General features: G+C 52.9%; 1 protein-coding gene across 1 annotated transcript; it reads left to right on the forward strand.

Moving 5' to 3' along the window:
- The first annotated feature begins 598 nt into the window (after positions 1-598).
- LOC121351759 (TRAF interacting protein) lies at positions 599-19416 on the forward strand. Its single transcript, XM_041464123.1, has 15 exons — positions 599-696; positions 1823-1880; positions 3065-3148; positions 7022-7061; positions 9641-9768; positions 12304-12398; positions 12995-13108; positions 14016-14103; positions 15619-15708; positions 15917-16005; positions 16712-16864; positions 17064-17112; positions 17629-17754; positions 18281-18331; positions 19291-19416. Exons 1-15 carry the CDS (start codon positions 599-601, stop codon positions 19414-19416), a joined length of 1389 nt encoding a protein of 462 aa, XP_041320057.1.
- The last annotated feature ends 3915 nt before the right edge of the window (positions 19417-23331 follow it).

The raw sequence follows: 23331 nt of genomic DNA on the forward strand, positions 1-23331 counted from the left end.
CCCTCCCCGGTCCCCGCTTCCCCCCTCGCAGCTGCATGCCTGCAGGGCCGGCTCTGCCCGCGGCTGCCGCCGCCGCCCCGCGCCCCGCCGCTGTATCTCTGGCAAATAAAGACCCCGCTGAGGACAAACTGAGACAGCACCAGCGCCGCCTGCCCAGTCTCTCTGTGGGGCCCGGGCTCTGCCGCGCGTGCCGGCAGCACGGCGCTGAGCGAGACGCGGCGGGCTGGAAGCGGCACCGCTGTCCGGGCAGCGAGGGCAGTGAGGGCAGCGGGACCCGTGAGCGGCGGCGGCCGGGAAGGATCCCGGGAAGGATCTCCTGAAGGACTCCGGGTGCCACCGCGGGGCACGGGCCCGGGGGCGAGCCCCGCCCCCTCCCTCAGGCCGCGCCCTCGGCCCCGCCCACAGAGACCACGCCCACTCCACCAGGCCCCACCCTTGGCCCCGGTGCGGGATCCCCTGAGGTCACTTCCGGGGCGGGCCGGAAGCGGCGCGTTCGCGGTCGCGTTTGAACCGCGCAGGGCCGTGCGGCCGCTCCGGCCCCGGGGCCGCGACCCTCTGGAGCCCCCCCGGCCACCCGCGCCGACCGCCCGGCCCCGCCATGCCCATCCGCGCCCACTGCACCATCTGCTCCGACTTCTTCGACAACGAGCGGGACGTGGCGGCCGTGCCTTGCGGGCACACCTTCCACCAGGCCTGGTGAGCGCCGGGGCGGGCGGGGGCTCGGGCCGGGCCGTGGGCTGCGGGCTGCCGGCCCCCGCGAGGGCTCTGAGGAGTTCACGGAGCTGCCGCGGCAGTCCGGGCTGTGCTGGTCGCACGTGTGAACGGGCTGACCCGGGAGGTGGTGGAGTCGCCGTCCCTGGAGGTCTTTAAGGCAGGACTGGAAGTGGCACTGAATGGTGGTGATCGGTCATGGGTTGGACTCGATCATCTCAGATCTTTTCCGACCTAATTGATTCTGTGCTTGTGTTGCTGTGCTGCCTGCAGGCTCCCTTCTCCGGAAGAGCCAGTGTCACAGGGTGTTTGGAGGGAGTGATGTTGGGTTATGGTGAAGCTGCCCTGGTAATTCCATGCTTTTCTAGGACTGTGTTGCAAATGTCTGTGTTGAAAGGAAATGGTTCTTCTGAGGAAATAAACTTTGTGTGGGGAGAGAGTGGGCATTTGCTTTCCTGGATAACAAGCTTGGAAAGGAGCACGGGTGTGATTGTCACTCCTCACTCAGCAGCGCTGCTCGGGCCTGCTCTCTGCCAGCAGCCAGCGGAGCAGGGAGAGCTTCCAAAGGTAACCTGCCAGCTCCAAATCATTACCTGCTCCCAAAATAAACCTTTCCAGTGTGACGTGATGGCTTGGTTGCAAAATGCATTAGCAGCTGTCGTGGGGAGCCCGGCAGGTTTGCGTTCATCGTCCCAGAGCAGAGCCAGCCCGGCGCCCCTGGCTCAGAGATCCGTGTTCAGTGGCACCCCTTGGAGCTGCCTGCGCTGGCATCTCAGCTGTCACACCCTGATAGAGCAGCTCCTGTGCGCATCCACTCGCTCCTGTGAAGCTGCAGCTCTTCAGTGCCTGTCTCCCAGAGAGATCTGAGCTCTGCAAAAGCTCTGCCCTGTTAAAGATAAGCTCACATGCTAAATTCAGCCAGGAATTGTCTTGGAGATGCGGGTGGAGCATGGAGCTCCTGCCGGCCAGCGCTGGACTGAAGGTTTGCAGTTCTGTTGAGTGTGTGACAAGGAGTCACATCCTGCTGCCCCTGGGGAGCTGGGGGATGGCCCCTGGAAGCAGTGCCCCAGGACTGTAAGGATTTACTGTATGTTTTCCTTTTCTTTCTCAGCCTCTTCCAGTGGTTTGACACTGCACCGAGCCGGACATGCCCGCAGTGCAGAAACCAGGTAAAGCCATCCCCTGTGGCACCAAGGAGCTGTGGCCTGGGGTGATGCCAGAAAAAGGCTCATGGTAAAAAGCAGAGGGACTTTCTGTCACTTGGGACTCCCCAGAGGAGAGGAACTCCCCTCCACAGCCCTTGGGGTTGCAGTGGGCTGAGGGTGCCCTGCTGCTGTCTGCACTGCAGCTCCTTTCAAAAGGGCTGTGGGTTTTCACAGCTTTTACTTAGGCTGGGTAAGTACTGACATGATGACAGGAGGGGCTGCAAGGGTTAATGGGGCACCTGGCTGGTGTTTCTGGTGTGCCCAGCTGTCTGCTGCACGTGGGCCTTGCAACCCCTCCTGGTTTAGCAGTACTTGACCCTCCCTTGAGAAAAGCGATGGCTGGGGAGAGAAGGAAGGATGTGCTCTGCTTCTGAGATAGGAAGCTGAGCCTTGGGTTTCCATTGGCTTAACTGGGACTTGAACGTCTTTGAAGTCCCTTGTGTCACCAGCCTTCATGCCACCAGCAGATCTTAGCACGTAGTGGCTGCAGGAGATGTTTCCTTGCTCTCATGTAGATTTTTAGCCAGCTGCTGCTTGGGCTTATTCTGTGTTCGTGCTTCTTTTCTCCTCTCAAGGTCTTGGCCCTTGTTCCTTCCCTGACTTGTTGATTCCCTCTGTTCTTCTCTGCCTCTTACATCTCTGGGTTACCATGGAGTTATCGCGAAATAACATCTTATGTGGCAGTAACCATGCAATTAGCTGGTGTCATGACTGTATATAATACTTAAAACACAAAGCTGTAACTGCATGGGGGAGGTGTGGAGAGCTATCAAATTCAATTACAGCACCTTCTGCCTGCAGAAAGCAGCACGTACTTCTGTCTTAGGATTTGGCATCATGTTAGCTCAGCATCAGCTGCTTTGGGCTGAGCTGCCAGAGAACAGACTGCGCTCGATTCAGAAATGTCTGAATCTTTCTGCTGCGGCTCAGGAGCTTGGCTGGAGTCACACTCCCAGAAACTGAGTGGGGGGTCTGCTGCTGTGCTGTTGAGCCAAAGCAGAGCATCACCACTAATGGTGTCAAACACGTGATCTGATTTGCCTTTCATGGCCTTGTCACAAGACACTACCTTCTCCCCCTCCATCTGTCTTCCATATCTGTTGTTTCCATATTTGTGCCCATCAAACTCTTCTGTCTCCTGTGTTTAGGTCAGCAAAAGACACATCATCAGTAAGCTGTTTTTTGATGTTACCCTGGACGAGCAAGCAGCACCGGATGCTGAGACCTTGCAGGTAACTTGACGGGGGTGTTCTTTCCTCATGTGATGCTTCAGCCTCCTGGAAGGGTGGCCTGGCCTGCTGGTCCTCTGCCAGCAGGTGCTTCCCAGGCTGGAGCTTGCTGTGCTCATGTGTCTGACCTGAAGCATTTCATTCTCTGATGATTTAGCATTCCCTCTGATCAAATCCCATGCGGTGACCCAAGGAACCTCCTCTCCTTCCTGCTCTTCCTTCTGCTTCTCACTTTACCTGGAAACCTGCTGGACTGCTGTTCCTCCCTTGGGAATGAGGGTACAGAGCTGTTCCAAGGACAGGAGAAGGGAAATCCCAGATGCAGTGAACTGCTGCTGGTATCTGTGGTGTGGCTGTGTGTGAGCCTTGCTAACCCCTCTGGAGAGAGGGGTCCATTGGAGGAAGTGCCTCCTGCTCCTCCCTTCTGTGCAGGAAGGTTGGTTGTGCAGATTGAAGGATGTGGGGCAGGGTGGTGATAAAGTCATGATTCCCCGAGAGAGAGTAGGAAAGGAATGCCTGAAGCCACACCAGCAGCAGTGACCAACGTGGAGGCTGGGTCCTGGCGGGATCCTGGCTGGAGCTGGGGTGCTGGGTGGTGTGCTCCAAGTGCCACCTTTGGGTGCAGAGAGATGGGGATGAGTAGGGATAAACACAGAGTGGCTGTTCCACCTTCTCTCCTTTGTGTAGTGTGGATGAAACAGGGCTCCTTCTGTCTTGGAATTATCTGTTCCAAAAAAGGGTGGCCGGTTGACCTTGGTATAACAGGACGCTTGTACCCTCTTGTGTTTAGAAGCAGCATGTGCAGCAATTACCATAATTAGCAGTTGCCATGACAATTCTATATGTACTTTGTATGTCTTTAAAATAAAACCAGCCAGACTAGAATGTCAGTAGCACTGTCTTTCTCCAAGACCACCAGTAACCAGTCTGAAGAGCGAAGTGTGCAGAGGAGTGGAGGAGCATCTCTGGGCCCTGGGAGCCATGGGCCCTCGCAGCAGATACACATTTCCTTTTGTACGGATTGAGATCCATTCCCACGAGTCTAATGAGATGGGTGATTTGGAAATGGGTTGTCTGGAGAGAATTGCCCTAGAAAATCTTCCTGTTCTCTCTCACCCCCACTCCAGGATCTAAAATGGGTTCCCCCAGCCTTCTGCTCCAGGCAGGCTGTGCAGAACTGCTCCATTGCTCAAGGGCAGCACTGTGGAGCTGCTCCTGCACAACAAACTTAATGGTAACTGCTCTTGCTCCTATAAATCTTGTGTGCATGTGTCACAGCAACATCTAGCCTCAGTGTACAGCCTGCTTAATGAGGGCTCTGAGGTCACCAACGGAAAGAACCAAATACTTTTCTGGGTAAATCAGCATCATTAGCTTGTGTGGGTATTCACTGCTGTGTGCACTGTACAGGCTGCTGCTGCAACCAGTTTCATGTGGTGTGCTGCCTTGTTTTTGGAGGACATGGAGTACCTTAAGAGCACAGATGTCTTGTTCACAATGGGCGAGGTACTAAGGTCCACCTAGATGTAAGGTCTGTCTGTGATGGAGTGTCTGATTCTGGCCAGGCACCAGTTCAAAGCGAACTCATGGTGGGCCAAGCCTGGGCTCTTCAGAGGATAAGATAAGAACTTCTGGCATCCTCAGCCAGAAGCAACTTCACCTGAGGAAGAAAAAAAAAAATCCAAGGGCATAAAGTGGTGTTCATCTCTGTAATCAGCTGGAGCTGTATCTGTGCAGCCCACAGCTGTCTTGGAATGAGCATTTGGCCTCCTGCCATGAAAGAGATGTGAGAAAGCAAAGTGTGTAGCTGTGGTGTTCTTGTCATCTTGGGGTGACAAGCTTGGGACTCTTTTTGGAGGATCAGTCTTTAGTACCCAGTGAAGTGGTTGGAAGAGCCCCCTCATGATCTGAAACCCCTTCCTGTTGTTGCAGAATTAGCCAAATTATCTTCTGTAATTGTCTTTTGTTTCTGTTTCTCACTGTTGCTGTTACTCAGAAATGTTTACAGTTAAAGGAGTGCTGGGGCTGTTTTGCTTTTCCACCCCCAGGCTAAAACTTCAACAGAAACAGCAGGGGGAAGGTGGATCCCTGGAGTAGCTGCAGACCACAGGCTAAGTGTCCAAGCATTTCTTTCATTACTGAACCTGGGTTTAGCCTATACTGAATTTAAAGATGGTCCTTGTGAGCAGAACAGTCTCCATGTGGCTGTTCCCAGAGCAGGAAAAGGGTGAGTTTTGGAGTGTAACACCTCAGTGAGTCTGTCAAGGGCTGCTTGTGATCTGGGGAGTGCAGAATTCTTCCAAATGAGATTTCAGCTTGGTGAAGAGGAGGTGGGGGAAGGATTCCTGCCTGTAAACCTGCTGGGGAAGGTAGAAGCCTTGGAGGACAGCTGTCTGTTTGTGGTCAGGATATATTCATTTGATCTTGGGAAAATGTGGTAACTCAGTCTGGCAGAGAGAGGAGAGCTTCTCTCAGAGGAGAGAAAATTGGGAGCGGCTTTTAGGAGCTGTGGTGGAGGATGAGGGATTTCAGATTAAGTTGATGAATGAGGTAATGTTACATAGCTGCCTGAAGTAGCCCAGGGTTTCTTTGCTATCATGATAATTAGCACATCTTGTGAGCCCACTAATCGTTCCTGAATAGGACTCTGAGGAAGCTGCTTCAGAATAGTTCCTGCAGCAGAGTTAATTCCACGTTAGCCCTCCAGCAGTTGTGCCCCTTGGGGCAAATCCCAGTCAGCTCTGCTAGGTTTTGCATTTAGTCCCTTCTGCTTACCAAGCTTTACATCCCACATTCCCTTTCCTCCCTTTATTGTCACTAGCAGAGCCCTAGCTCTGGTCCTATCAGAGCTGTGGTCACTGCTGGTGCTATTCTCGGCTCAGATTTGCATGTAGCATTCCGGGTTGCACAGATTTGTGTGCCTGTGTTGGCATTTTATTGTGGTTTTATTCCACTGCAGTTCCTGCCTGACTTGTTATGTGCTTTCCTCTGCAGTTCTCTAACACAGCTTTTTAAGTCATCTTCTGTTGACTCTTTCCTGCATATATTTCTCTCTCTGGTTTTTCTTTTAAATATACATATAGATATATAGATATAAATAGCCTCTCTTTTTAACCTCTCTACATTTCCTTTGGCTATTCGCCAGTGTTAAATTATATCACTTCATTTTCTCTAATTTAAACTACCGGGCATCTGCTGATCCTTGATGAAGGCGTTAGAAATGTTGATGTTCCTCAGACCCTTGTGGTACCCAGGAGATTTTGTGCACTCTCAGCTGGTGTGGTATGGATTGGTTTCTCAGTGATCTGTTTCCAGCTGTTCGATTGAGCTGTTAGCTCATATCAGCATTCTGAACTGCAGTGACTTCAGTGTCTGTCAGCATGTTTGAGTGCATGCTTGGTTACCTTTTCAGGTGTTTGGCTGTGCTCTCCTGTCTCCCACCTCCATCTGATTAAAGTTCACTTCAGTTTAAAGAACTCTCAGTAATCCAGTTAGTCTGGCAACATCCCTCCCTTATTGCTTTGTTTAGGTAAAACATAAAAATTGTTCTTGCCTGACTTCATGTGTTTCCCTGAGAGCCTTCCAAAATTATTCAGCTAAAACAGGATGACTGACAGCGTGAGAAACACAAGGTTGACAAGGCTAAGCTGAAGCTGCGATCCTCTCTTCTCCCCCTGAAGAATGCCAGTTGGAGGTGCTCTTTCTGTTCCCTGTGATAATCCAGGCTTGTAACTCCGTGATTGTTGTTTCCATATTCCCTCCTTAGTACCTGCCTGCTCCAAAGTCCTGCTGAGAAACCTTTTGGGTCTTTTTAAGATCTGGTGAAAGCATCTCTGCAGGGCATTTCCTAATGGGGTTCTCTGTGTTGTGTTTCAGAATGAACTGGACAAGGTGAAGGCCCAGCTCTCCTTGAAAGGTGAGTTCCTGTAGCCTGCAGAGGATCAGCAGCACACAATCAGCAGCTCCTGGGCTCTGCCTGTGCCAGGTGGCTTGCCCAGGTCTGAGGAGCCCCTGTGCAGAGGCCAGTCCTCTCTGAAGCCGAGAGCATGGTTCAGGCTGCAAACTGTTTCACTAGAGCAACTTCTTTGGAGCTTTTGCTGAGGTGAGAACACCTACAGTGATGCAAAGCTTATGTGACAGAGCCTGAGTCCACAGCCTGGCCCAGCTCTGCTGTAACTCTGGAATTCACTGCGAGTTCAGACAAGTAGATGCAATATTTTTGCCCCCTTCCTAGTCACAAGCTTACAGAATTGCAGCAACGCTCTATCTGGAGCAGGCTTGAAAGCAAAAGCCTTGGTTTGCTTGCTGGGAAACTCACAGCTGCATATGGCAAAGACTCATTCCCTCCAGCAGATAGAGGGTGAAAGTGATGTCCAAAAGCAGCAGTGGGAAGGCTTTGGATTTGTTTGGCTGTTGCAGTGCCACATGTGTCGCGCGAAGAGCAGACGGAGTTCAGTGTGCACGCACTTCCATCTTCCCATCTTTAATTTTAGAGGATGTTTGAGGGAGGCAGGAAAAGCAAAAGCCCTGGAGACTTGTCGATGGGTTTTAAGCATCGTCTGTAGGCAGCCTGTCATCAGAACATGAGTCATGAGCAGCAAAAGGAAAATGTCAGTCTAAGTGACAGAAATCCTAAAACATGCTAGCAGAAGGGTAAAAAAATGTTTAAAGAATGCTGGGGGCTCACCCACGCCCCAAGAGTTGTCTTTCCTCTGCGTTCCCTGCATGCACGAGACAGACATGAATAGCCAGTAGATTGAGGATTCGGTCCTTAGCCTGAGAGTAGAATTGGATGGTCTGCACGTCTCTATTCTGAGGCCTGTTCTCCTGCCAGCTTGGTTGAGTTTAGTGACTTGGTAGAGAGCCAGATCTTCTGGGAAAGGTGGCTGGGATTCTTGCTAGGATATTATCCAAGAAAAACTGCTTGAAGGCCTGCTAATCTTCTCGGCTTCTGGTGAGTAGAGGTTGGATTTGACATTCCCTGTCCCATTCTCTTTTCATATTGGAAACGCGAAGCTCCTTCCCACCTCCTGCCTCCTTTGCTGTGGGTACTCTGCTCTCTGCTGGTTCCTGGGTATAAGTTCTCCATGTGAAGCTGTGCTCTGCTCTGTGTGCTGCAGAGGAGCTGTGGAGCTGCCAGGCTCTGATCAGCCTGCAAATGGCTCGAGAGGTGCCGAGCTCCGAGCAGACCCAGCAGGCTCTGTGGGAGGCTCTCTGAATGAGCTGAAAACTCATTCCTGCAGCATGGAGGGGTTTGATTCCTGCCATCTGCCTCTGGGCAGCTGGGAACGGAGGAGGGGGAAGCCCTAACTCTTCCAGTGGGTGTGGAGTCCCTGCAAATGCAAGGGAGCGTCTCCAGACACTGCCTCTGGTGGGAAAGGGTTATTCAGATTGATGCAGAAGCCGCCCGTGTGCTTCTGCTGAAACATGTTCTTGTCTTGTTCCTCGGTCCCACATGGCTCTTTTACTCCCTGATTGAACAGTGAAGCTTCACTGCAGGTCATGCTTCCACAGGATGTGGAGGCAGAATTTGAAACTGGATGGCTTGCAAGGAGAACAAGTTTTTTTGAAAGGCACTTTTTGGCTCTCTACTATTGCCAGGCTGGAGCCACAGGCAATTATAGCAAAGACTGAAGATGCTGAGCTGAAGGTTTCACCCTGCCCTCAGCAGGGTTAGGTGAAGAGGTTCCTGCTTTCCCTCATTACCCAACTGCTTTGAGCTTTTCAATGATGGTGGCTGTTCCTTGCTTGGTCTGGCAGCTCCTGATAGTGGTTGTTGCTTTCTGAGCTGTCCTTCCCTTGTCTCCACAAAACAAATTGAAATCTAGTGGTGGTTTCCACCACCTTCACTCTGGTGGTTAGGGGCATGTACTTTGCTCCTGGATTGTCAGGGAGAGGGGGAGCAGGATGTAAAGGTTTTGTGACCTGCAAAAAGTGGGCACCTGGGGAATCTATTTAAGCTGTCATGTGTCCTGCAGTGCCCCCAGCACCTGCCCTTTGATGTAGGTGCTGTAGTTAATGAGGGCACATGCAGCAGCTTGGTGGACCCCTGCATACATCTGCCCAATGGCCCCCAAAGGGGCTCCTGACATGTAAAATTCCATGTGGAGAGGATGGATACAAAGCTCTCTTCTCCAGCTCTATGACAGCTTGGTGTAACTTGAGAGGAATTATTTCCTTGTGCAAGCCTGGCTTTGAGAAAACGCAAGAGTTAAGATTCATCATCTTAATGCTAGCAGGGCTGGCACTGGAAAGCTATTAAAGGGAATTTTTTATCTTTAGTAAAGAAATCTTGAAGCCTGCTGGCACTGAGAGAAGCAATTGCTCAGTACAGACCCTGGTGCAGACGCCACTTAGAGAAATGGCTCTCTCCAGGAATGGCTGAATCCTGGCAGCCTGGAGCTGAGCCTGCAAGCAGTCTGTGTGCTCCTGCTGCTCTGCTGCAACTGGACTCTGGGCTACCAGGCCATGACCTTTCTCTTTCTTCGTTTCCAGAGAAAGAAAAGCGGGAATGCCAGGCTGTTGTGGATGGGCTGAGGGACACTCTGGATGTGCGCAATGCCACGATAGAGTCACTCCAGAAGATGCTGGGAGAGACAGAGATGCTGTGCTCCTCTCTCAAGGTACCCTTCCTGTCCCCAACAGGACTAACCATCATGCAGTCAGTGTTAGTTCTGTTGAAGATCTCTGCAGATCCTGCTAATAAAGAGATTGTGCTGGTGGGATTTTGGGTCTGGTACCTGGATTTTCATTTCGGTTTGATTAATTGAAGCAAGTGCTGTTGCTGGTCTTGAGGTCCTGTTTGTGCTCTGCCTGAGGTGATTCAGAGGCGTAAAAAGCCTACAGGCCCGTGGTTTGTGTACAGGTGCTCAAGGTAGAGGTATCCCTGGCGAGGGAAAAATGCCAGCCCAGTCTGAGGAATGTGACTGAGCCTCACTAATGAAGCGGCAGTGCTGGCCATAAAGGTAGTAGCGGGAATCTAGTGTGGGAGCTAGCCTCAGCACCCTGTTGCTGAAACAGTGGTTCCCTGAGGTAGAATGTTCTTCTGAAATGGGTTTAGGCCAAGTGGGATTCAAGGAAAATTATTTTCTTACTTTGATCAGGGGGAGAAATCAAACTGAAAAATATGGAGGGGGAGTTGCAGGCTTCAGCTGAGTGGGATCTGATCCAGCTAACTCTCCTGTCTCTGTTCTGTTGCCAGGGCTTTGCCTCAGTTAGGTTAGTAATGTTGTGAAGTCCAGGGATCAAATATTCCTGTTGTGCTTCAGTGTGCAGTGACTCAGTGTGTAGTCATGTACTATGCGTAAACAGCAAGAGGAAGAGGGTAAGAGCAGGAGCAGCTTTGTTGAGCAGGGATGTTTTGGAGCAGCTTTGCCTTGATGCTGGGCTGGGCAGTCTGTGCTGTGTGAAGGTGATGTGTCTGTCTCAAGAAGGTGGGGTGCAGGCAGGTGAGGTTGTGAGCTGCAGGCTGGAAAGTGGGATAAGGGTCTACTGCACTTCCCATGCTGTTTAACCCAGTATCCTAAACTACATCCTGTTTCTTGACCTGCAAGGCCAAGTGGCCCAGAGAGAGCTTGTAGACGTGTCATGGTGCTGTCGTGCTGTAGGCCACCTGCAGCTGGGCTCTTTTGGGAGGAAGCATCCAGGAGATCTACCTGAAAGGTCAGAAAGAGTAAGGAATTAATGCCAGGCAGGCCTCGCTGTGAGCCAGCACAACTGTTTTTGCCCAGCCATGGGATTTTATCCAATCTGCTTGCATGTAAAGGCAGCCTGGATCTTGGCCATGCCATAGATGCTGGTGTGATCCTGGACAGGTCAGTGGCAGGATACTTCTGACGCCCCCTACTCCAGCAGAAATAACTGTGACAGTGAGAGCCAATACTTGCTGCTCAACTCAGCATCTCAGTGCTGCTTTTCATGCCTTGACACCTCTGGAGGAGCTCTGTGCTTATCTTCCCTGTTGCAAAACCCTCTCTGTATGCTTAAGTCCCTTTAATGAAAGCTGGGCAGGGCAGAAGGATTAGAACCTGGAGGTATCTTTTCTGTGGCATGTGGGGTTTCCCAGCTGAATGCCAAGCACTGTCTTAAACTGCATCATTAAAGCACTAAACTTCTGCAGTGAAAATACAGGCTTAACTCGCTGTGACGCAGGTTAAGGCTGAGAGCTGGGCCTGTCTTCTGCTGGCACTGCCAGTTTGCTGCAGTTTCAGGCTGGCTGAAGCTGGGACCTCTGCCCTGACCAGGCACAAAACACTGCTGTGGGGATCTGAAGTGTTGAGAGTTCTGGTTAGGGAAAAGCCAAAGACAAGCTCCAGTTAAACAAGAGTGACACATGAGCCTGCAACACTGTCCCTCCTCAACTTCCTGGCGGTTTCACAGCTGTTTGGTTTCTGTGGCAGGAAGTGGATAAAATCCTTTAACTTGTGTGGGAAGGAGCTTTACAAGACACTGATCTTTTGCCAGGCCTTTCCCTGCAATCAGTGCTATGCTGAAACCAGAGCCTTTTAAAGTTGCTGTGCAAGGTGCCCAGGCACACACAAACCTAGACAGCACAGATGCATCAGAATGGTGCTAATTCAGCTATCCCCATTCTCTGCCACACTGCAGATGTGTGCTTTTCTATCTCAGCTGAGGTTCTGTGTTACTGCTGGAGTGGCAATAGGCTGCAATAGACTTGCAGCAGGTGAGAGAAGTGCCTGGGTGGGTGTCTGGTTTGGCTGAGGTCTCCCAGAAGAGATCCACTCATTCCTATCTGTGCTCTAAGCAGCTAATAGCAAGGAGAGTTGGGAGGCTGAAGCAACCAGCTGTGCACGGAGGGAAAGGCAATAGCAGGGTTTGCTTGCTGTGGACTCCTTTGCTTTTGAAAAACAAATTGTCACCGCTGCATACAGGGCACTGTGCAGCAGAGAGGGGCTGTGACATGGGCTCAGCTCCAACCCCACCTTGTGATTAGCACTGAGACCCTGCTGTGCTCGTGGGGAGCAGAGCTGGGGGTGCAGTGGGAGGGAGTCAACTCTCCATAATCCCGGGCTGCTGAGGTGGTGGTAGCATTTAGCCGATGTGTGCTTCCGGCTGCCCGCAGTGCACATAAGCCGGGATGCTTCTCCAACAATCCCTGGAGCCTCACTAGTGGTCTGTGTGTGCTTGCTTCCCTGCAGAAGCAGATGAAATTCCTGGAGCAGCAGCAGGAGGATAACAGAAGTTCAAAGGAGGAGGCCCGGCGGCTGCGAAACAAGCTGAGAACCATGGAACGGTGAGATCTGAGTGCTCCCTGGGCCTTGCAGGCTGGGCTGCACCCCTCTGCCCTTTTTGGGGAGGGCAGAAGGGTCCTGCTGGGCCTGCTGCAGCACCCACCTCCATGTGCTGGATCATGGTACCTGTAAGGTTTGAAACGGCTGCTTTAGCCACCCTTGCATGCCTCCTGCCCCTGCTAAATTTGCAGACAGCTGCTCTCATTAAAGAGCAGCAAGGCAGGGTACTGGCCTCATCTCTAGTGCACTGAGCATGGCTATGTGCCATTTCTGTTATCAGAGGATGCTGGGGCAGAATGCCAGCCCAGGAACACAGCCACAGGGCTATAGGGACCAAGAGCTGGGCATCAGTTCCATGTGCACTATGTGTGTGCAGCTGCCCCTTCTCTAGTCCAAGTAATGCTGCTTTTCCCCAGTGAAAAGCCCTGCTTGAGGTGAGGCAGCTGTCTCTCTACTCCCATGACACCCAGAGTGCCTGCAGGAGAAGCTCAGGCTGCACCAGCCCCTAGAGGGGGGAACAGGGCTTTTGTCTCTTTCCCAGGTCTGTTTGTGATTCATGAGCTGAGGGTATGTTTTTGTTTGTGGGTTTTTTGTGCAGGATTGAGCTGTTGCTTCAGAGCCAGCGCCCGGAAGTGGAGGAGATGATCAGAGACATGGGAGTCGGGCAGGCAGCGGTGGAGCAGCTTGCAATCTACTGTGTCTCCCTCAAAAAGTAGGTGCTGCAGGCTTGGCACAGCTGGCTGGTGTTGTCCTGGGGATACCCAGGGAGAGCCCTCTGCCGAGCACCAACAGGCACATGGGCTCTGTGGGGCTTTCACTGCCTCTTAGGGCTTCCACTGGGCTTTGACTGACAGATCCTGGGGACCTAGTTTGGAGCCTGTCACACTGAACTGTTCCTCTTGTCACTGTAGTGACATGTGTGTCACCATGGGAACGGTCTCCAGAGTTGTCAGTGCACCTATGAAGCGATGATGATTATTCCCTCTGCTTTCCTCTCATGCCCAGGGGAAAGCAAGCGGATGCAGAGCTCTGGGTTGTGCCCTCTGCAGCACTGCACTGTGCAGCTGTGGCCTCTGGCAAAGCAAGCCTCCACTGCTGCCCTCCCCTACCTGGATATCCATCTGGTCCTGCTGGGGGAAAACCACAGCTTTTTTTGTGTCCGTTCTGATGGCAGCTGAATAACTGCAGCTTTGGTACAAAGCTGTAATGAGGCAAGTGTCCCTGTGGTGTAATTGGGAATGAATGTGCATGGCCAGTAGTGTGAAGTCTCTGAAAAGTCGCTTAAAGCAAAGTCCCCTGTTTGCTGCCAGCATGGAGGCTGTGCTCTGTTTTCTGTCTTTTTCACTGGCAACTAAAATGTCTCTGGCTCTGGTTCCCATTTTGCTGGTGGAATCAGGCATGGTACCCCATGCAGGTTTTTTCTCCCCCGTGGTGCAGTGGAATGTGTGACAGTGTTAGGACACTTACTCATTTTTGTTCCTTAAAGGGCATTGTGTCTCCTAGGTTTTCTCTGGTGGCTCTGCAGGTCCAGAGCTTCAATTTGAGGGTCTTGGCTTCTCTCTGAGAAGTTCTGGCTCAGCTACCTTACAAACAGTGTGACTCTTTGGGTCTCTTTGTAGGGAATATGAGAATTTGAAGGAAGCTCGGAAGATCTCTGGTGAGATGACAGAGAAGCTGAAAAAGGAGCTGTTTTCTGTCAATAATAAGGTAAAGGGAGAGTGTGAGTTGCCAGGGTGACATCTGGTCTGTAAGATCCCTGTCCATAACTGAGGCCCAAGGCCTCTGCAGTGACCCCCTCCCACATGATGGGTACAGGTGTGTGGAAGGGTCAGGCTGAGGTTTCTGGGTCAGGATGTGATATGATGAGCAAACAGCTCACGGGCTGCTGTTAGGAGGGCAGTCTCTGGGGACAGTGCTGGGACAGCATGTGCAGAGCCAGCCAGAGTTTGGCAGGGAGCCTGTGCTGGAAGGCAGCAGCACACAGGTGTTCCACTGCTCCCACTGGGTTCTGGAAGTAGCCATTCCAGATACACTGCTGAGCACTCAGCTGCCAGCTCCTCCTGCTGCAGAACTGGTCCCTAAGGAAGTGGAAGGGGGTTTGGAGCCAGTATTAGTTGAGCAGGTCTTAGACCTGGCTTGGCACATCCAGTCACACCCAGCCTTGTGCCTTCAGCCAACTGAACTGGGCTAGGGCTCCCACATCATGCTGTGCCCAGGCAGGAGAGCTTCCCAAAGCACTGTGAGGACACACAGGTGGCCCTGCACAGAGCCTGCCTGGTCTGGTCCTGAGCTGGTGCAGAGCTTGGGGATGCTGACATGTTTCTGCTGCTGTGCTCACCCTGCTCCAGGCATGGCTGGGGTCTGTTAGTTCAGGTCAGGCAGGACTGTCTTCGTCTGTTCTGGCAGTGCATCCCTGTGAAAAGCATGTGTGTAGCCTCACTCCCCAAGGCACAGGTGTTCCCTGGGGCATCCCCGTGTCTAAGCCAACAAAGTGAGAAGCTGTGGGTGGATTTGGCCTACTTCTGTTACTCAGCCATAGCTGCTGTCCCCTCAAATGGAGAAGGAGGTTTTCAGATTGCTGTGCTGTGCTCCCCAGAGAAGTTAACCCCTACAGAAGGTTCTGCTGCTGGAATTGGGCTGCTCCTGGCTGAGTCAGAGCCAAGCTGTGATGGCCAGTGTGGGTCAGGAGGATGCGAGTCAGTGCTCAGGGGGCTCCAGGTCTGGCTGCCAGAGAGCTGACTGTACCCACAGTCCATGAGCTGGCCCAGGCTCCCGGAGCCACTGAGGTGTCTGAAGTGGTAACAGTCCACTTCCTGACCCCTGCTGCTGCCATGCTTCCCTGTTGAATCAGGCTTGTCCATGTGCCAGCACTGCTGATGCACAGCCATCCTCCGGCCTGTGGTTTGTGATTGCTGTGCTCTGGTGTGTCCAAAGGCCTGCAGGAATTCAGAATGCAGCCACCAAGTGTTAGAGCAGGGAAAAGCTGTTGCCGTGAGGCATAAATGCTGGGCGAGCAGCCCTGGACATCCCTCTGCAGGCAGCTTGTGGAATTGGGTAGGGATTGGATTGCACTGGTACATGAGAGGTTGGTCAGACTGACACAGGAGAACTGAGCCCTTAGACAGGGGAAGTAGCATGTGCTGCAGAGCACACTGCTCTCACAGGGCTCTGCAGTCCCCCTTACCCAGGTAAGTGTAACCCACGCTCTGTTGTGTTCTGCAGCTGCAGAAAACGACTTCAGAGTTGGAGAAGACAAAGGAGGAGTTAAAAAGCACACAGAAAGATCTGAAGAATGCAGACAAGGAGATCTTGGTGAGAATATCTTTCTTCATGGCCAGCTGCCAGTTACTGCAGACTGGTCTGCAGCTGCAAAGCCAGGAGTTATGCTGGCTTTTGTTCAGTGACTAAATTTCCCAGCCTACCTCTGAGCTCCACCTGATGTTGATTTATGGAAAAGGGGCAAAGTACCTACTGCTAAATTTTTCTTTATCTCACTGGCTGCTTTCCCTTTTCTCTCCAGAGTTTGAAGAAAAAGATAGACATCCTGCAGGATACTCTGAAGGTCCCATCTGTAACCAGGGAAACACTCAGTCGGCTAGTCTTGGAAAGGTTAGTGAGCTGCATCCTCAGACACAGTACAGGCAGGTCCAAAGCCAGAGCTGACAGTTTAACTGAGAAAGCAGAGATGTACTAGTCTGGCAGGTGTTGCAGAGGCATGGTGGTTTTGTTCCTTGTATCCTTTTTCTTGTGGCTGACGGGATGATGTTTGGTTTATGTGGAAAAAGTCTCTGAGGGTTTGGATCAGGAGAGGGTGGAGGAATGGCCTGGGTTTTTAAAAAGTCTTTGTCACTGTGTCTTGCCTGGGAAACATCCCTAAAGCTGCTGTTCTTGTTGCTTTAGAGCTGGCCATGTGATGAGCATGCACTGGTGTATGGTGACCAAGGATCTCAGCTAGGCAGAGGAATCTAACCTGAGAAATGACATCTGCTTTTATGCAGCCTTTCTTGAGGAGCGTATGCCATTAGCCCAGTAGAGCAGGCTGGGTTGTGTCCTTAGAGCAGCAGTGTGTCAGTGTGATTTCTGGGCTCTGGGAGCTGGTGTCACAGTGCTCAGCATTTGAGGGGGAGCAGTATTTGGGACATTGAATTTAATGGTTCAGGGGTTCAGGTTGTCCTTTCTTTGGCGTGTAAGCAGAACGGGGTGTAAGCTCCTGGTGCCACTGCTGTCTGAGCACTCATTGTCATGGGGTGCAGTGCTGCCTTCCCCTGGGTGGCAGGCAGTGGCTCAGTGACTGATGCTTTTCTTGCCCCTGCAGCCCTGCTCCCATGGAACTGCATCCAAAGCTCCACCGCCCGGCCCACAGCGATGAGATCAATCTAGATGCTACATTCGATGTGGACACCCCTGAGCACCAGCCCTGCACAGCTCCCTTCGGCCCTGCAAAAAGGCAGAAGCTGGATAAAAAGCCGTGAGTTTCCCCTCCTCTTTCTGCTTCTAAAGAGATCAAAGTCTCACTGCTTTGGAAGTTTCTGTGTGAGATCAGATAGCTCTCCAGCTGCCTGATGGCGTGCTGCAAGCTTTGCCGTCATTTGCTTGGCCTTGTCTGTCCTTGCCAGCTCCATTTGAACAATAAATCTCTGCTGATTTGCTCCTTGGGCTCCTTACAGGCCTCCTGTGGTAAATCTGGCGAAGAAAGTTCTGAAGGAAACAGTGGAGGTAAAATGACTAATCTTGATTTTTCTGTGTCGCTTCTTTGATTGTGCTGTTAATAAGCTTGGAATAAAGAATCTATTTTCTCCCTTGTGGCTGTGGACTGGCCCATCTGTAGAACTACTCTGTGCTTCAAAGTGTTTTCCTTGATGGTCTCCTAGAAACACTGTTGCTGCCTCAGGCCTCCTGGAACAGGGCTGGAGAAGGGAGGGTGGGGACCCACCTGCTTGGTGATGATTCTGTCCCAGATGTGCTTCACAAACAGCACCTGGAGCTGACCACAAGGACTGTGGGGTCAGCTGAGGTGGCTGTTTGCCCTTGCTGAGGGCAGTGTCCTGCCTCTTGGGTACTGTTCCACATAACCCCCAGTGGGAGTTGTTAGCTGCTAGTTTTCAACCTGACGTGGTATGGCAGTAACCATTACCTTAAATAGCTGTCTGTGTTATCAGTGCTGCCTGTATGTGGATTCCATGTAGCAGATTGTGCTGGTTAAAGGGCTTTTCTTGTTATTTTGTGGGACAGAACGGGGCAGATGATCTGGAGGATGATGCTCTTAAAGGACTCTTGCCAGCATTCATCAGGAACTCTTTTCTCTCCAAGAAGCCATCTTCGGGTGGTTTGCTGGGTTCCCACAGGAACATGGGCTCTGTAAGTATGACTGTCCAGCTGGTGGGTGCCCAGGCTGGCACTGCCACCTCTGTCCTGAACTGACCCTGAAAGAGGAAGTGAATGAGGCTTTTACCTTGCCACATACAGTGCGTGGAAAATAAATCTCACAGCACAACCTGGCTACTTCCCAGTCCTGCAGAGCTCCAGAGATGACAGATGCTCATTCCTTTCCTGGCAGCAGACTAAGTGGCTCTCAATGTCCTATTCCTCCACCTCCTTGGAGCTTAGGGTATTCTCCTTGTATTCTTCAATTCCAGTGACAAAATCCTAAGCCTTGGTCGGCTTATCTAAAAAAGTGCCCAATATTCCCAAACTTTGTTAATACCCATGGGTCTGTCTTCTTCCAAAAGTGAGGGCTTAGCACAAGTACTGAGTGTTTCCAAGTGCCTTTAACCCCTCTCCAGAAGCTGTGGTCTGCACTACTCCCCCTTCCCCATAACCAGCATGAAGAGAGGTAGCCAAGGCTCTGTGTGCTGCTCCAGGCTCATTTGTTTCTCTCTCCTAGGTGAGGACGGGCTACGATGGCATGGGAGGCAGGACAAAGTTCATAGAGCCAGTATCCTTTCCTGCAGCTTATGTGGCAGTACTGATGCTGTGGGCACCTAACTTCTGATCCTTCTCTTTGGTCTCAACAGAAAATGGACTTGGGATCCTCAAGGAATGATCTGATTTCTCTCTGAACAAATCTGAGCTCAGCAAAGGCATCAAGGTCCTGAACTTGCTGAGAGCACTTGTGGCTGGTTCAGAGGAGCCCATCAGCTAGAAATCAGTGCAGTTTTCAGGGACTGCCTGTGCCCTTGAGATCTTACAGCAGCAGTGTAGCACAGCCTCTTCTGGCTGTGTGCCTGCCAGCCCGTGCAGCTGGAGCCCTCATTCTGTGGGCTGCTGCTGCTCCACAGTGGTGAGGAGTGGCTGGGCTGAGCTCACCCCCGGGTGTGGAGCTGCTCCTGCCTTGGGATTGCTCTGCCATGGGAGGCAGCAGGCTCTGGCTGCTCTGCCTTCACCTGCACAGTGTCCTGGCTTAGGAGGTCTTGCAGCTCGAATATGCTGTTAAAATGCTGGTTTATGTGCAAGGAGATAGCATAGAATCATGTGAAATCATTAATGTTGGGAAAGAGCTCTAAGGTCAGAGTCCAACCATTAACACAGCATTAGCAAGCCCACCACTAACCCATGTCCCTAACCAACATGTCTGCATGTTTTTTGAATGCTTGCAGGGACTTCCACCACTTCCCTGGGCAGCCTGCTGTAATGCTTGACCACCTCTTTTGTGAAGAGATGTTTTCTAATATCCAGTTCAAACCCCCTTTCTGGGAAGTGTTTCCTGACACGTGGGACAGGTGTGTGTCCAAGCTCTGCTCCTGTGAGAAGGTAGCAAAGCCCATCCTGTCCTCTGGGGATGCAGATATATGGCTGGGTCCCAGGTCTGTGGTTCAGGCTGGACTGCAGCAGGTGTTGGATCACTTGTGTTCCCAGGGCACTGCTCTGTGCTTTCCTTGACAGTTCTGCCTCCAGACAAACCTGACGGAAATCCGTCCGTTACCAGTTAGGAGCAGGAAGAAGGTCTCCAGACCAGCGTCTGCAGCTCCTGCATTTTCCTCCAGCAGCAGCCAGGCCAGAATGGACACTTTCCTGCAGTGAGAGCCCCTGACTTCCTGGGAGAGGCTTGGAGAAGAGGCTGCAGGGCAGAGCACACTTGCCCAGAGCCTGGCACGAGGCAATGTGCAGGCACCACTGCCTGGGGTACTGTTCACAAAGCACTGATGCTGCCCTGTGGGTGAGATCAGCTGCCCTGTGGAGAATCCTGCCCTCGCAGCAAGCCTCTGGAGAACAAGCCTCTGGCTAATGCCTGGACTCCTGGACTGAGTTACCCTCATTTTACCATTCCTTCCTCTGTTTTTTCCTGCAGAATTAACAGGGTATTCTTGCCTTCTGGCCTCCTCAGAGTTCTGCAGTTGCTGCTGCTCTGGGCTCTCTGGCACTAGGTGGAACTGCACTTGGATGCAGCCACAAGCAGGAGGTGCAGGAAGGGTGTCTGGGATGTCAGTCTGGAGAGCAGCAGGAAGAAGGGACCTGGACCAGCTCCATGCCTGGTGTTAATAGTGCCAAGGAAGTTTACTGGAGGAAGAAGTGTGTGTAGAGCACCCTGTGTGGCTGACGTGTGTCTGTATATTCATCATGAAATTAAACACCTTCCCTCAACCACAGGCCTGTTGGGGCTGGAGAGATCCACAGGTGGACTTGGGAGCTGTGTTGCCCTGCCCTGTTCTGGGTCATGAAGTCCAGAGTGGTCTTGCAGGCTTGGCACTGAGGCTAGTGACTTGGAAGGAAAGTATTGGGGTGACCCCTGCTCCACTTGGAAGCAGAGATAGGTGTGCTGGTGCAACCTCTGCTTGGCACATGTTGGTGTGAAACTTGTTCATTAATTTCTATGTTTTAATAAGAGAGTATTTTTATTATTTTGTAACTGTTCTGACTTGTGATTAGAGGGTTTGGAATGCCTGGAGAAGTGCTGAAGAATGGCTCCCTTCAGGGGAGGGGGAGGGTGGTGGGGCTGAACCTGTCTGGGTTCTTCAGCTTGGAGCCGTGGAACAGGAGATCCACACCTGAAGCAGGGCTGTCCAAACTGCAAGGAACAGATGTGGTGAGGCCCCTAATAAAGCACTCTGTACAAATCTGACCTTTCCTATTTCCAGCTGCTTCAGGCCAAATCTGTATTACTGGACTGGCTAAAAACATGTTTTTAGGGAATAAAACATATTGCTGTGCATACTTGTTAACACAACTGGCTTCTGAGCATTTTCCAGCCTGTTGCACCTCAGGGTGGAGATCTGAGCTTGAGTGATGGGTGTGCTCAACCCTTCAGGTTCCTTTGGGGTGCCAGCCCTTGGGAGACAGGCCTCTTTTGCAAGGAAGGACAGTGGTGGGGTGCAGCCATGGGGGCAGTGATGCCCATCCCCAGGGAAGTGGACAAGGCACAGCCCTGCAGAGCATGAGCTGTGTCTCATCTGCATCACCTGAGGCTCACTGCAGAATTAAGTGGAATGGGGGGAGAGTTTGGAGGAGCCAGGAGAGAGAGGGTTCAGAGGGCTGGGAAACAAAGAAGCTTAAGGGAGGGGGGACTTAAGCAAAGTGAATTCTGCAGCGGAGAAGCCTGGGAGAGGGTCTGCAGAGAGCCTGCTGTCCTTGTCCCTTCGAGGTAGGTACCAAGTGTCTGTAAAATGTGAGACTTGCTCTGGATCTCTCCAGTTCACGAAGGCCCTTTTAAGAAGACAGCAGTGAAGGTTTGGGGGTGGGGCTGGTGGGAAACATGGGCTTCCATGTTGGGGTGCTGGAGAGCACGTGTGGTGTCTGCCCATAATGGGAGAACAGATCCCTGCCTGCTGTGGAGGGGTTGAGAAGGGTTTTTGGGGCTGTTTTAATACCAAGGCAAGTTTCAACAGGTTTGAGCATCTTGTCTGGGCACTACCTGCACCAGCGCTGTTGCTGGCAGCTGCTCCAACCTCTGCTGCATTCAAGGTGGATGTTTTGAGTCTCCTGTGTGTGGGGAATACATCACCTCAGGAAAAAAATCCAAACAAACCAAACATTTTGTGTGTGTCCTGGCCACCTTCTAAGTCCTGGCCTCTTTCATCCACTCCTGCACTCTAACCTTCCAGACTTGCTGCTGCTGGGCTGTTTCTGGTGCATTTTTGTTCTGGTTTACTGCACATCTGTTGCCCTGCCCAGAACTGAAGCTATTTTATTCTCTTAGTCCTTTCATATCCTCCAAAGCTCTTTTGCTGCCGTGTCACACCTTCTGCACCCCACTCTGCTCCTCGGGGGACAGCAGTGACCGCTTCCCCGGGCCGGGGCATACGGAAGGGGCGGGGAAGGGGCGGAGGTCCCTCGTTCCTGGAGCTTGTTGGAGCCGGTTGCTATTTCGGTGCGCTGCGAGGTGAGGCTGGACCCAGTTTCACGTTTATTTTAGGATTTAGCGCGTGGGAGTTGACTCACAGCCCATAAAAAGCAGCCGCCGGCACTGCCCGGGCTCGGCTCCGCCCGGGCTGCCGCGCCCACGGACAATTTTGGGTTCGCGCTGGGGTCCCCCGAGGGGGGTCCGGGCCGTGGCAGCCGCAGGGTGGCAGCAGGGGACCGGCGGCGACAGCGCGTCCCTCCGCCCGCGGGCCCGGCACCGCTCATTACCGGCCCTCATTACCGGCACGGGGCGGGAGGAGCCCGGGGCGTGGGCTGCTCTCTGACCTCATGGGCAGCTGTGACCTCACACCGAGAGAGCGTGGCCATTGGCTGAGTGCTGTGTGACCTCGTGGGCAGCCTGTGACCTCACACCGAGAGAGCGCGGCCATTGGCTGAGTGCTGTGTGACCTCATGGAAAGGGCGGTGCTGGGTGGCTGAGACTGGCACTGTGTGAGCCCATTGGCTTGGCCTGTGATGTCATAGGAGAGCAGTGGTGGTTACTGGTTGGTTTCTGGGTGGCCATGGGAAGGACAGGGTTGTTATTGGCTGAGGGTCCATTGCCTCATCAGCGAGCCTGTGACCTCACAGGAGCCTGTGTGCTCATTGCCTGGCTGAGAGCGACTGCCATGATGTCATGAGGTAGCAGGGTGTTCATTGGACAGTAGCATGTGACATTGCAGGGCTGCCTGTGATCTGACAGGGAGCACAACAATTGCTGACTGGCAGAGTGTGACATCACAAGACAGTGCATGACCTCACAATGGCACAAGACACTCATTGGCTGGCAGGGTGTGATGTCCTGAGACAGCCTCTGACATCACGGAAGAGGCAGATTCTCATTGGTTGTCAGGCTGTGACTTCCAGGAGGAGCACATGACCTCATGGAAGAGGGGACACCTCATTGGTCAGTGGTGTGTGACATCCTGCAGCAGCCCGTGACCTCATGGGTGAGCGGGCGCTCATTGGCTGTTGCGTGTAACCTCATGCGGGACTGCGCGCCCATTGGCCGCCGGGCCGTGACGTCACGGCAGACGGGCCGCTCATTGACGGCCAGCGCGGGAGCACGAGTGGCGCCGTCTGGCGGGCGCGAGCGCTGGCGCTGCGCGGGGGGGGCACGCGGGCAGGAGGTGCAGCCGTGCCGGGTGAGGGGTGAGCGGGGCCGGGGTGCGGAGCGGTGCCGGAGAGGTGTGATGGGGGCTGGTGCCGTGGGTACAGGGGTGTCTGGGGGGCAGGAGGTGCCGTGGGGTGCTGGATCTGTGGGGCACCTGCAGGCGAACGCAGGCAGGTGAGACAGGAGTGTGCACGGACTGCGAGCCGAGGGGAGAGACGGTGCGGCTGTGGGGTGTGGGCAGCAGGGAGAAGGCAGGTGAGGTGAGGCAGGTGCAGTGGGGCTCAGGGAGGTGATGGAGGCACCCGAGGCAGGTCACTGCTGGAGGGTACAGCCCCAGGGGAGCTGGCAGCGCCGGGACACCCGTGGGTGCTGGGGAGGGCAAAGGTGCGATTTGGGGCTGGGTGTGGGAAGGGATGGAATGCCCGAGGAGGAGTGTCGTGTTTATGGGGCAGGAGAAAGCGGGGTGCTGCCCGGTGGGCAGAGGTCCA

This window comes from Pyrgilauda ruficollis, unplaced genomic scaffold (genome assembly GCF_017590135.1).
Source record: "Pyrgilauda ruficollis isolate IOZ18807 unplaced genomic scaffold, ASM1759013v1 scaffold10, whole genome shotgun sequence".
Classification (NCBI taxonomy): Eukaryota; Metazoa; Chordata; class Aves; order Passeriformes; family Passeridae; genus Pyrgilauda; species Pyrgilauda ruficollis.

Excerpts from the sequence above, each read along its gene's own strand:
- LOC121351759 (XM_041464123.1), top strand. The coding sequence starts at position 599 with ATGCCCATCCGCGCCCACTGCACCATCTGCTCCGACTTCTTCGACAAC. Across the intron at positions 697-1,822 it reads CACACCTTCCACCAGGCCTG|CCTCTTCCAGTGGTTTGACA; the intron begins GTGAGCGCCGGG and ends TTTCTTTCTCAG. Across the intron at positions 16,006-16,711 it reads AGTCGGCTAGTCTTGGAAAG|CCCTGCTCCCATGGAACTGC; the intron begins GTTAGTGAGCTG and ends TTGCCCCTGCAG.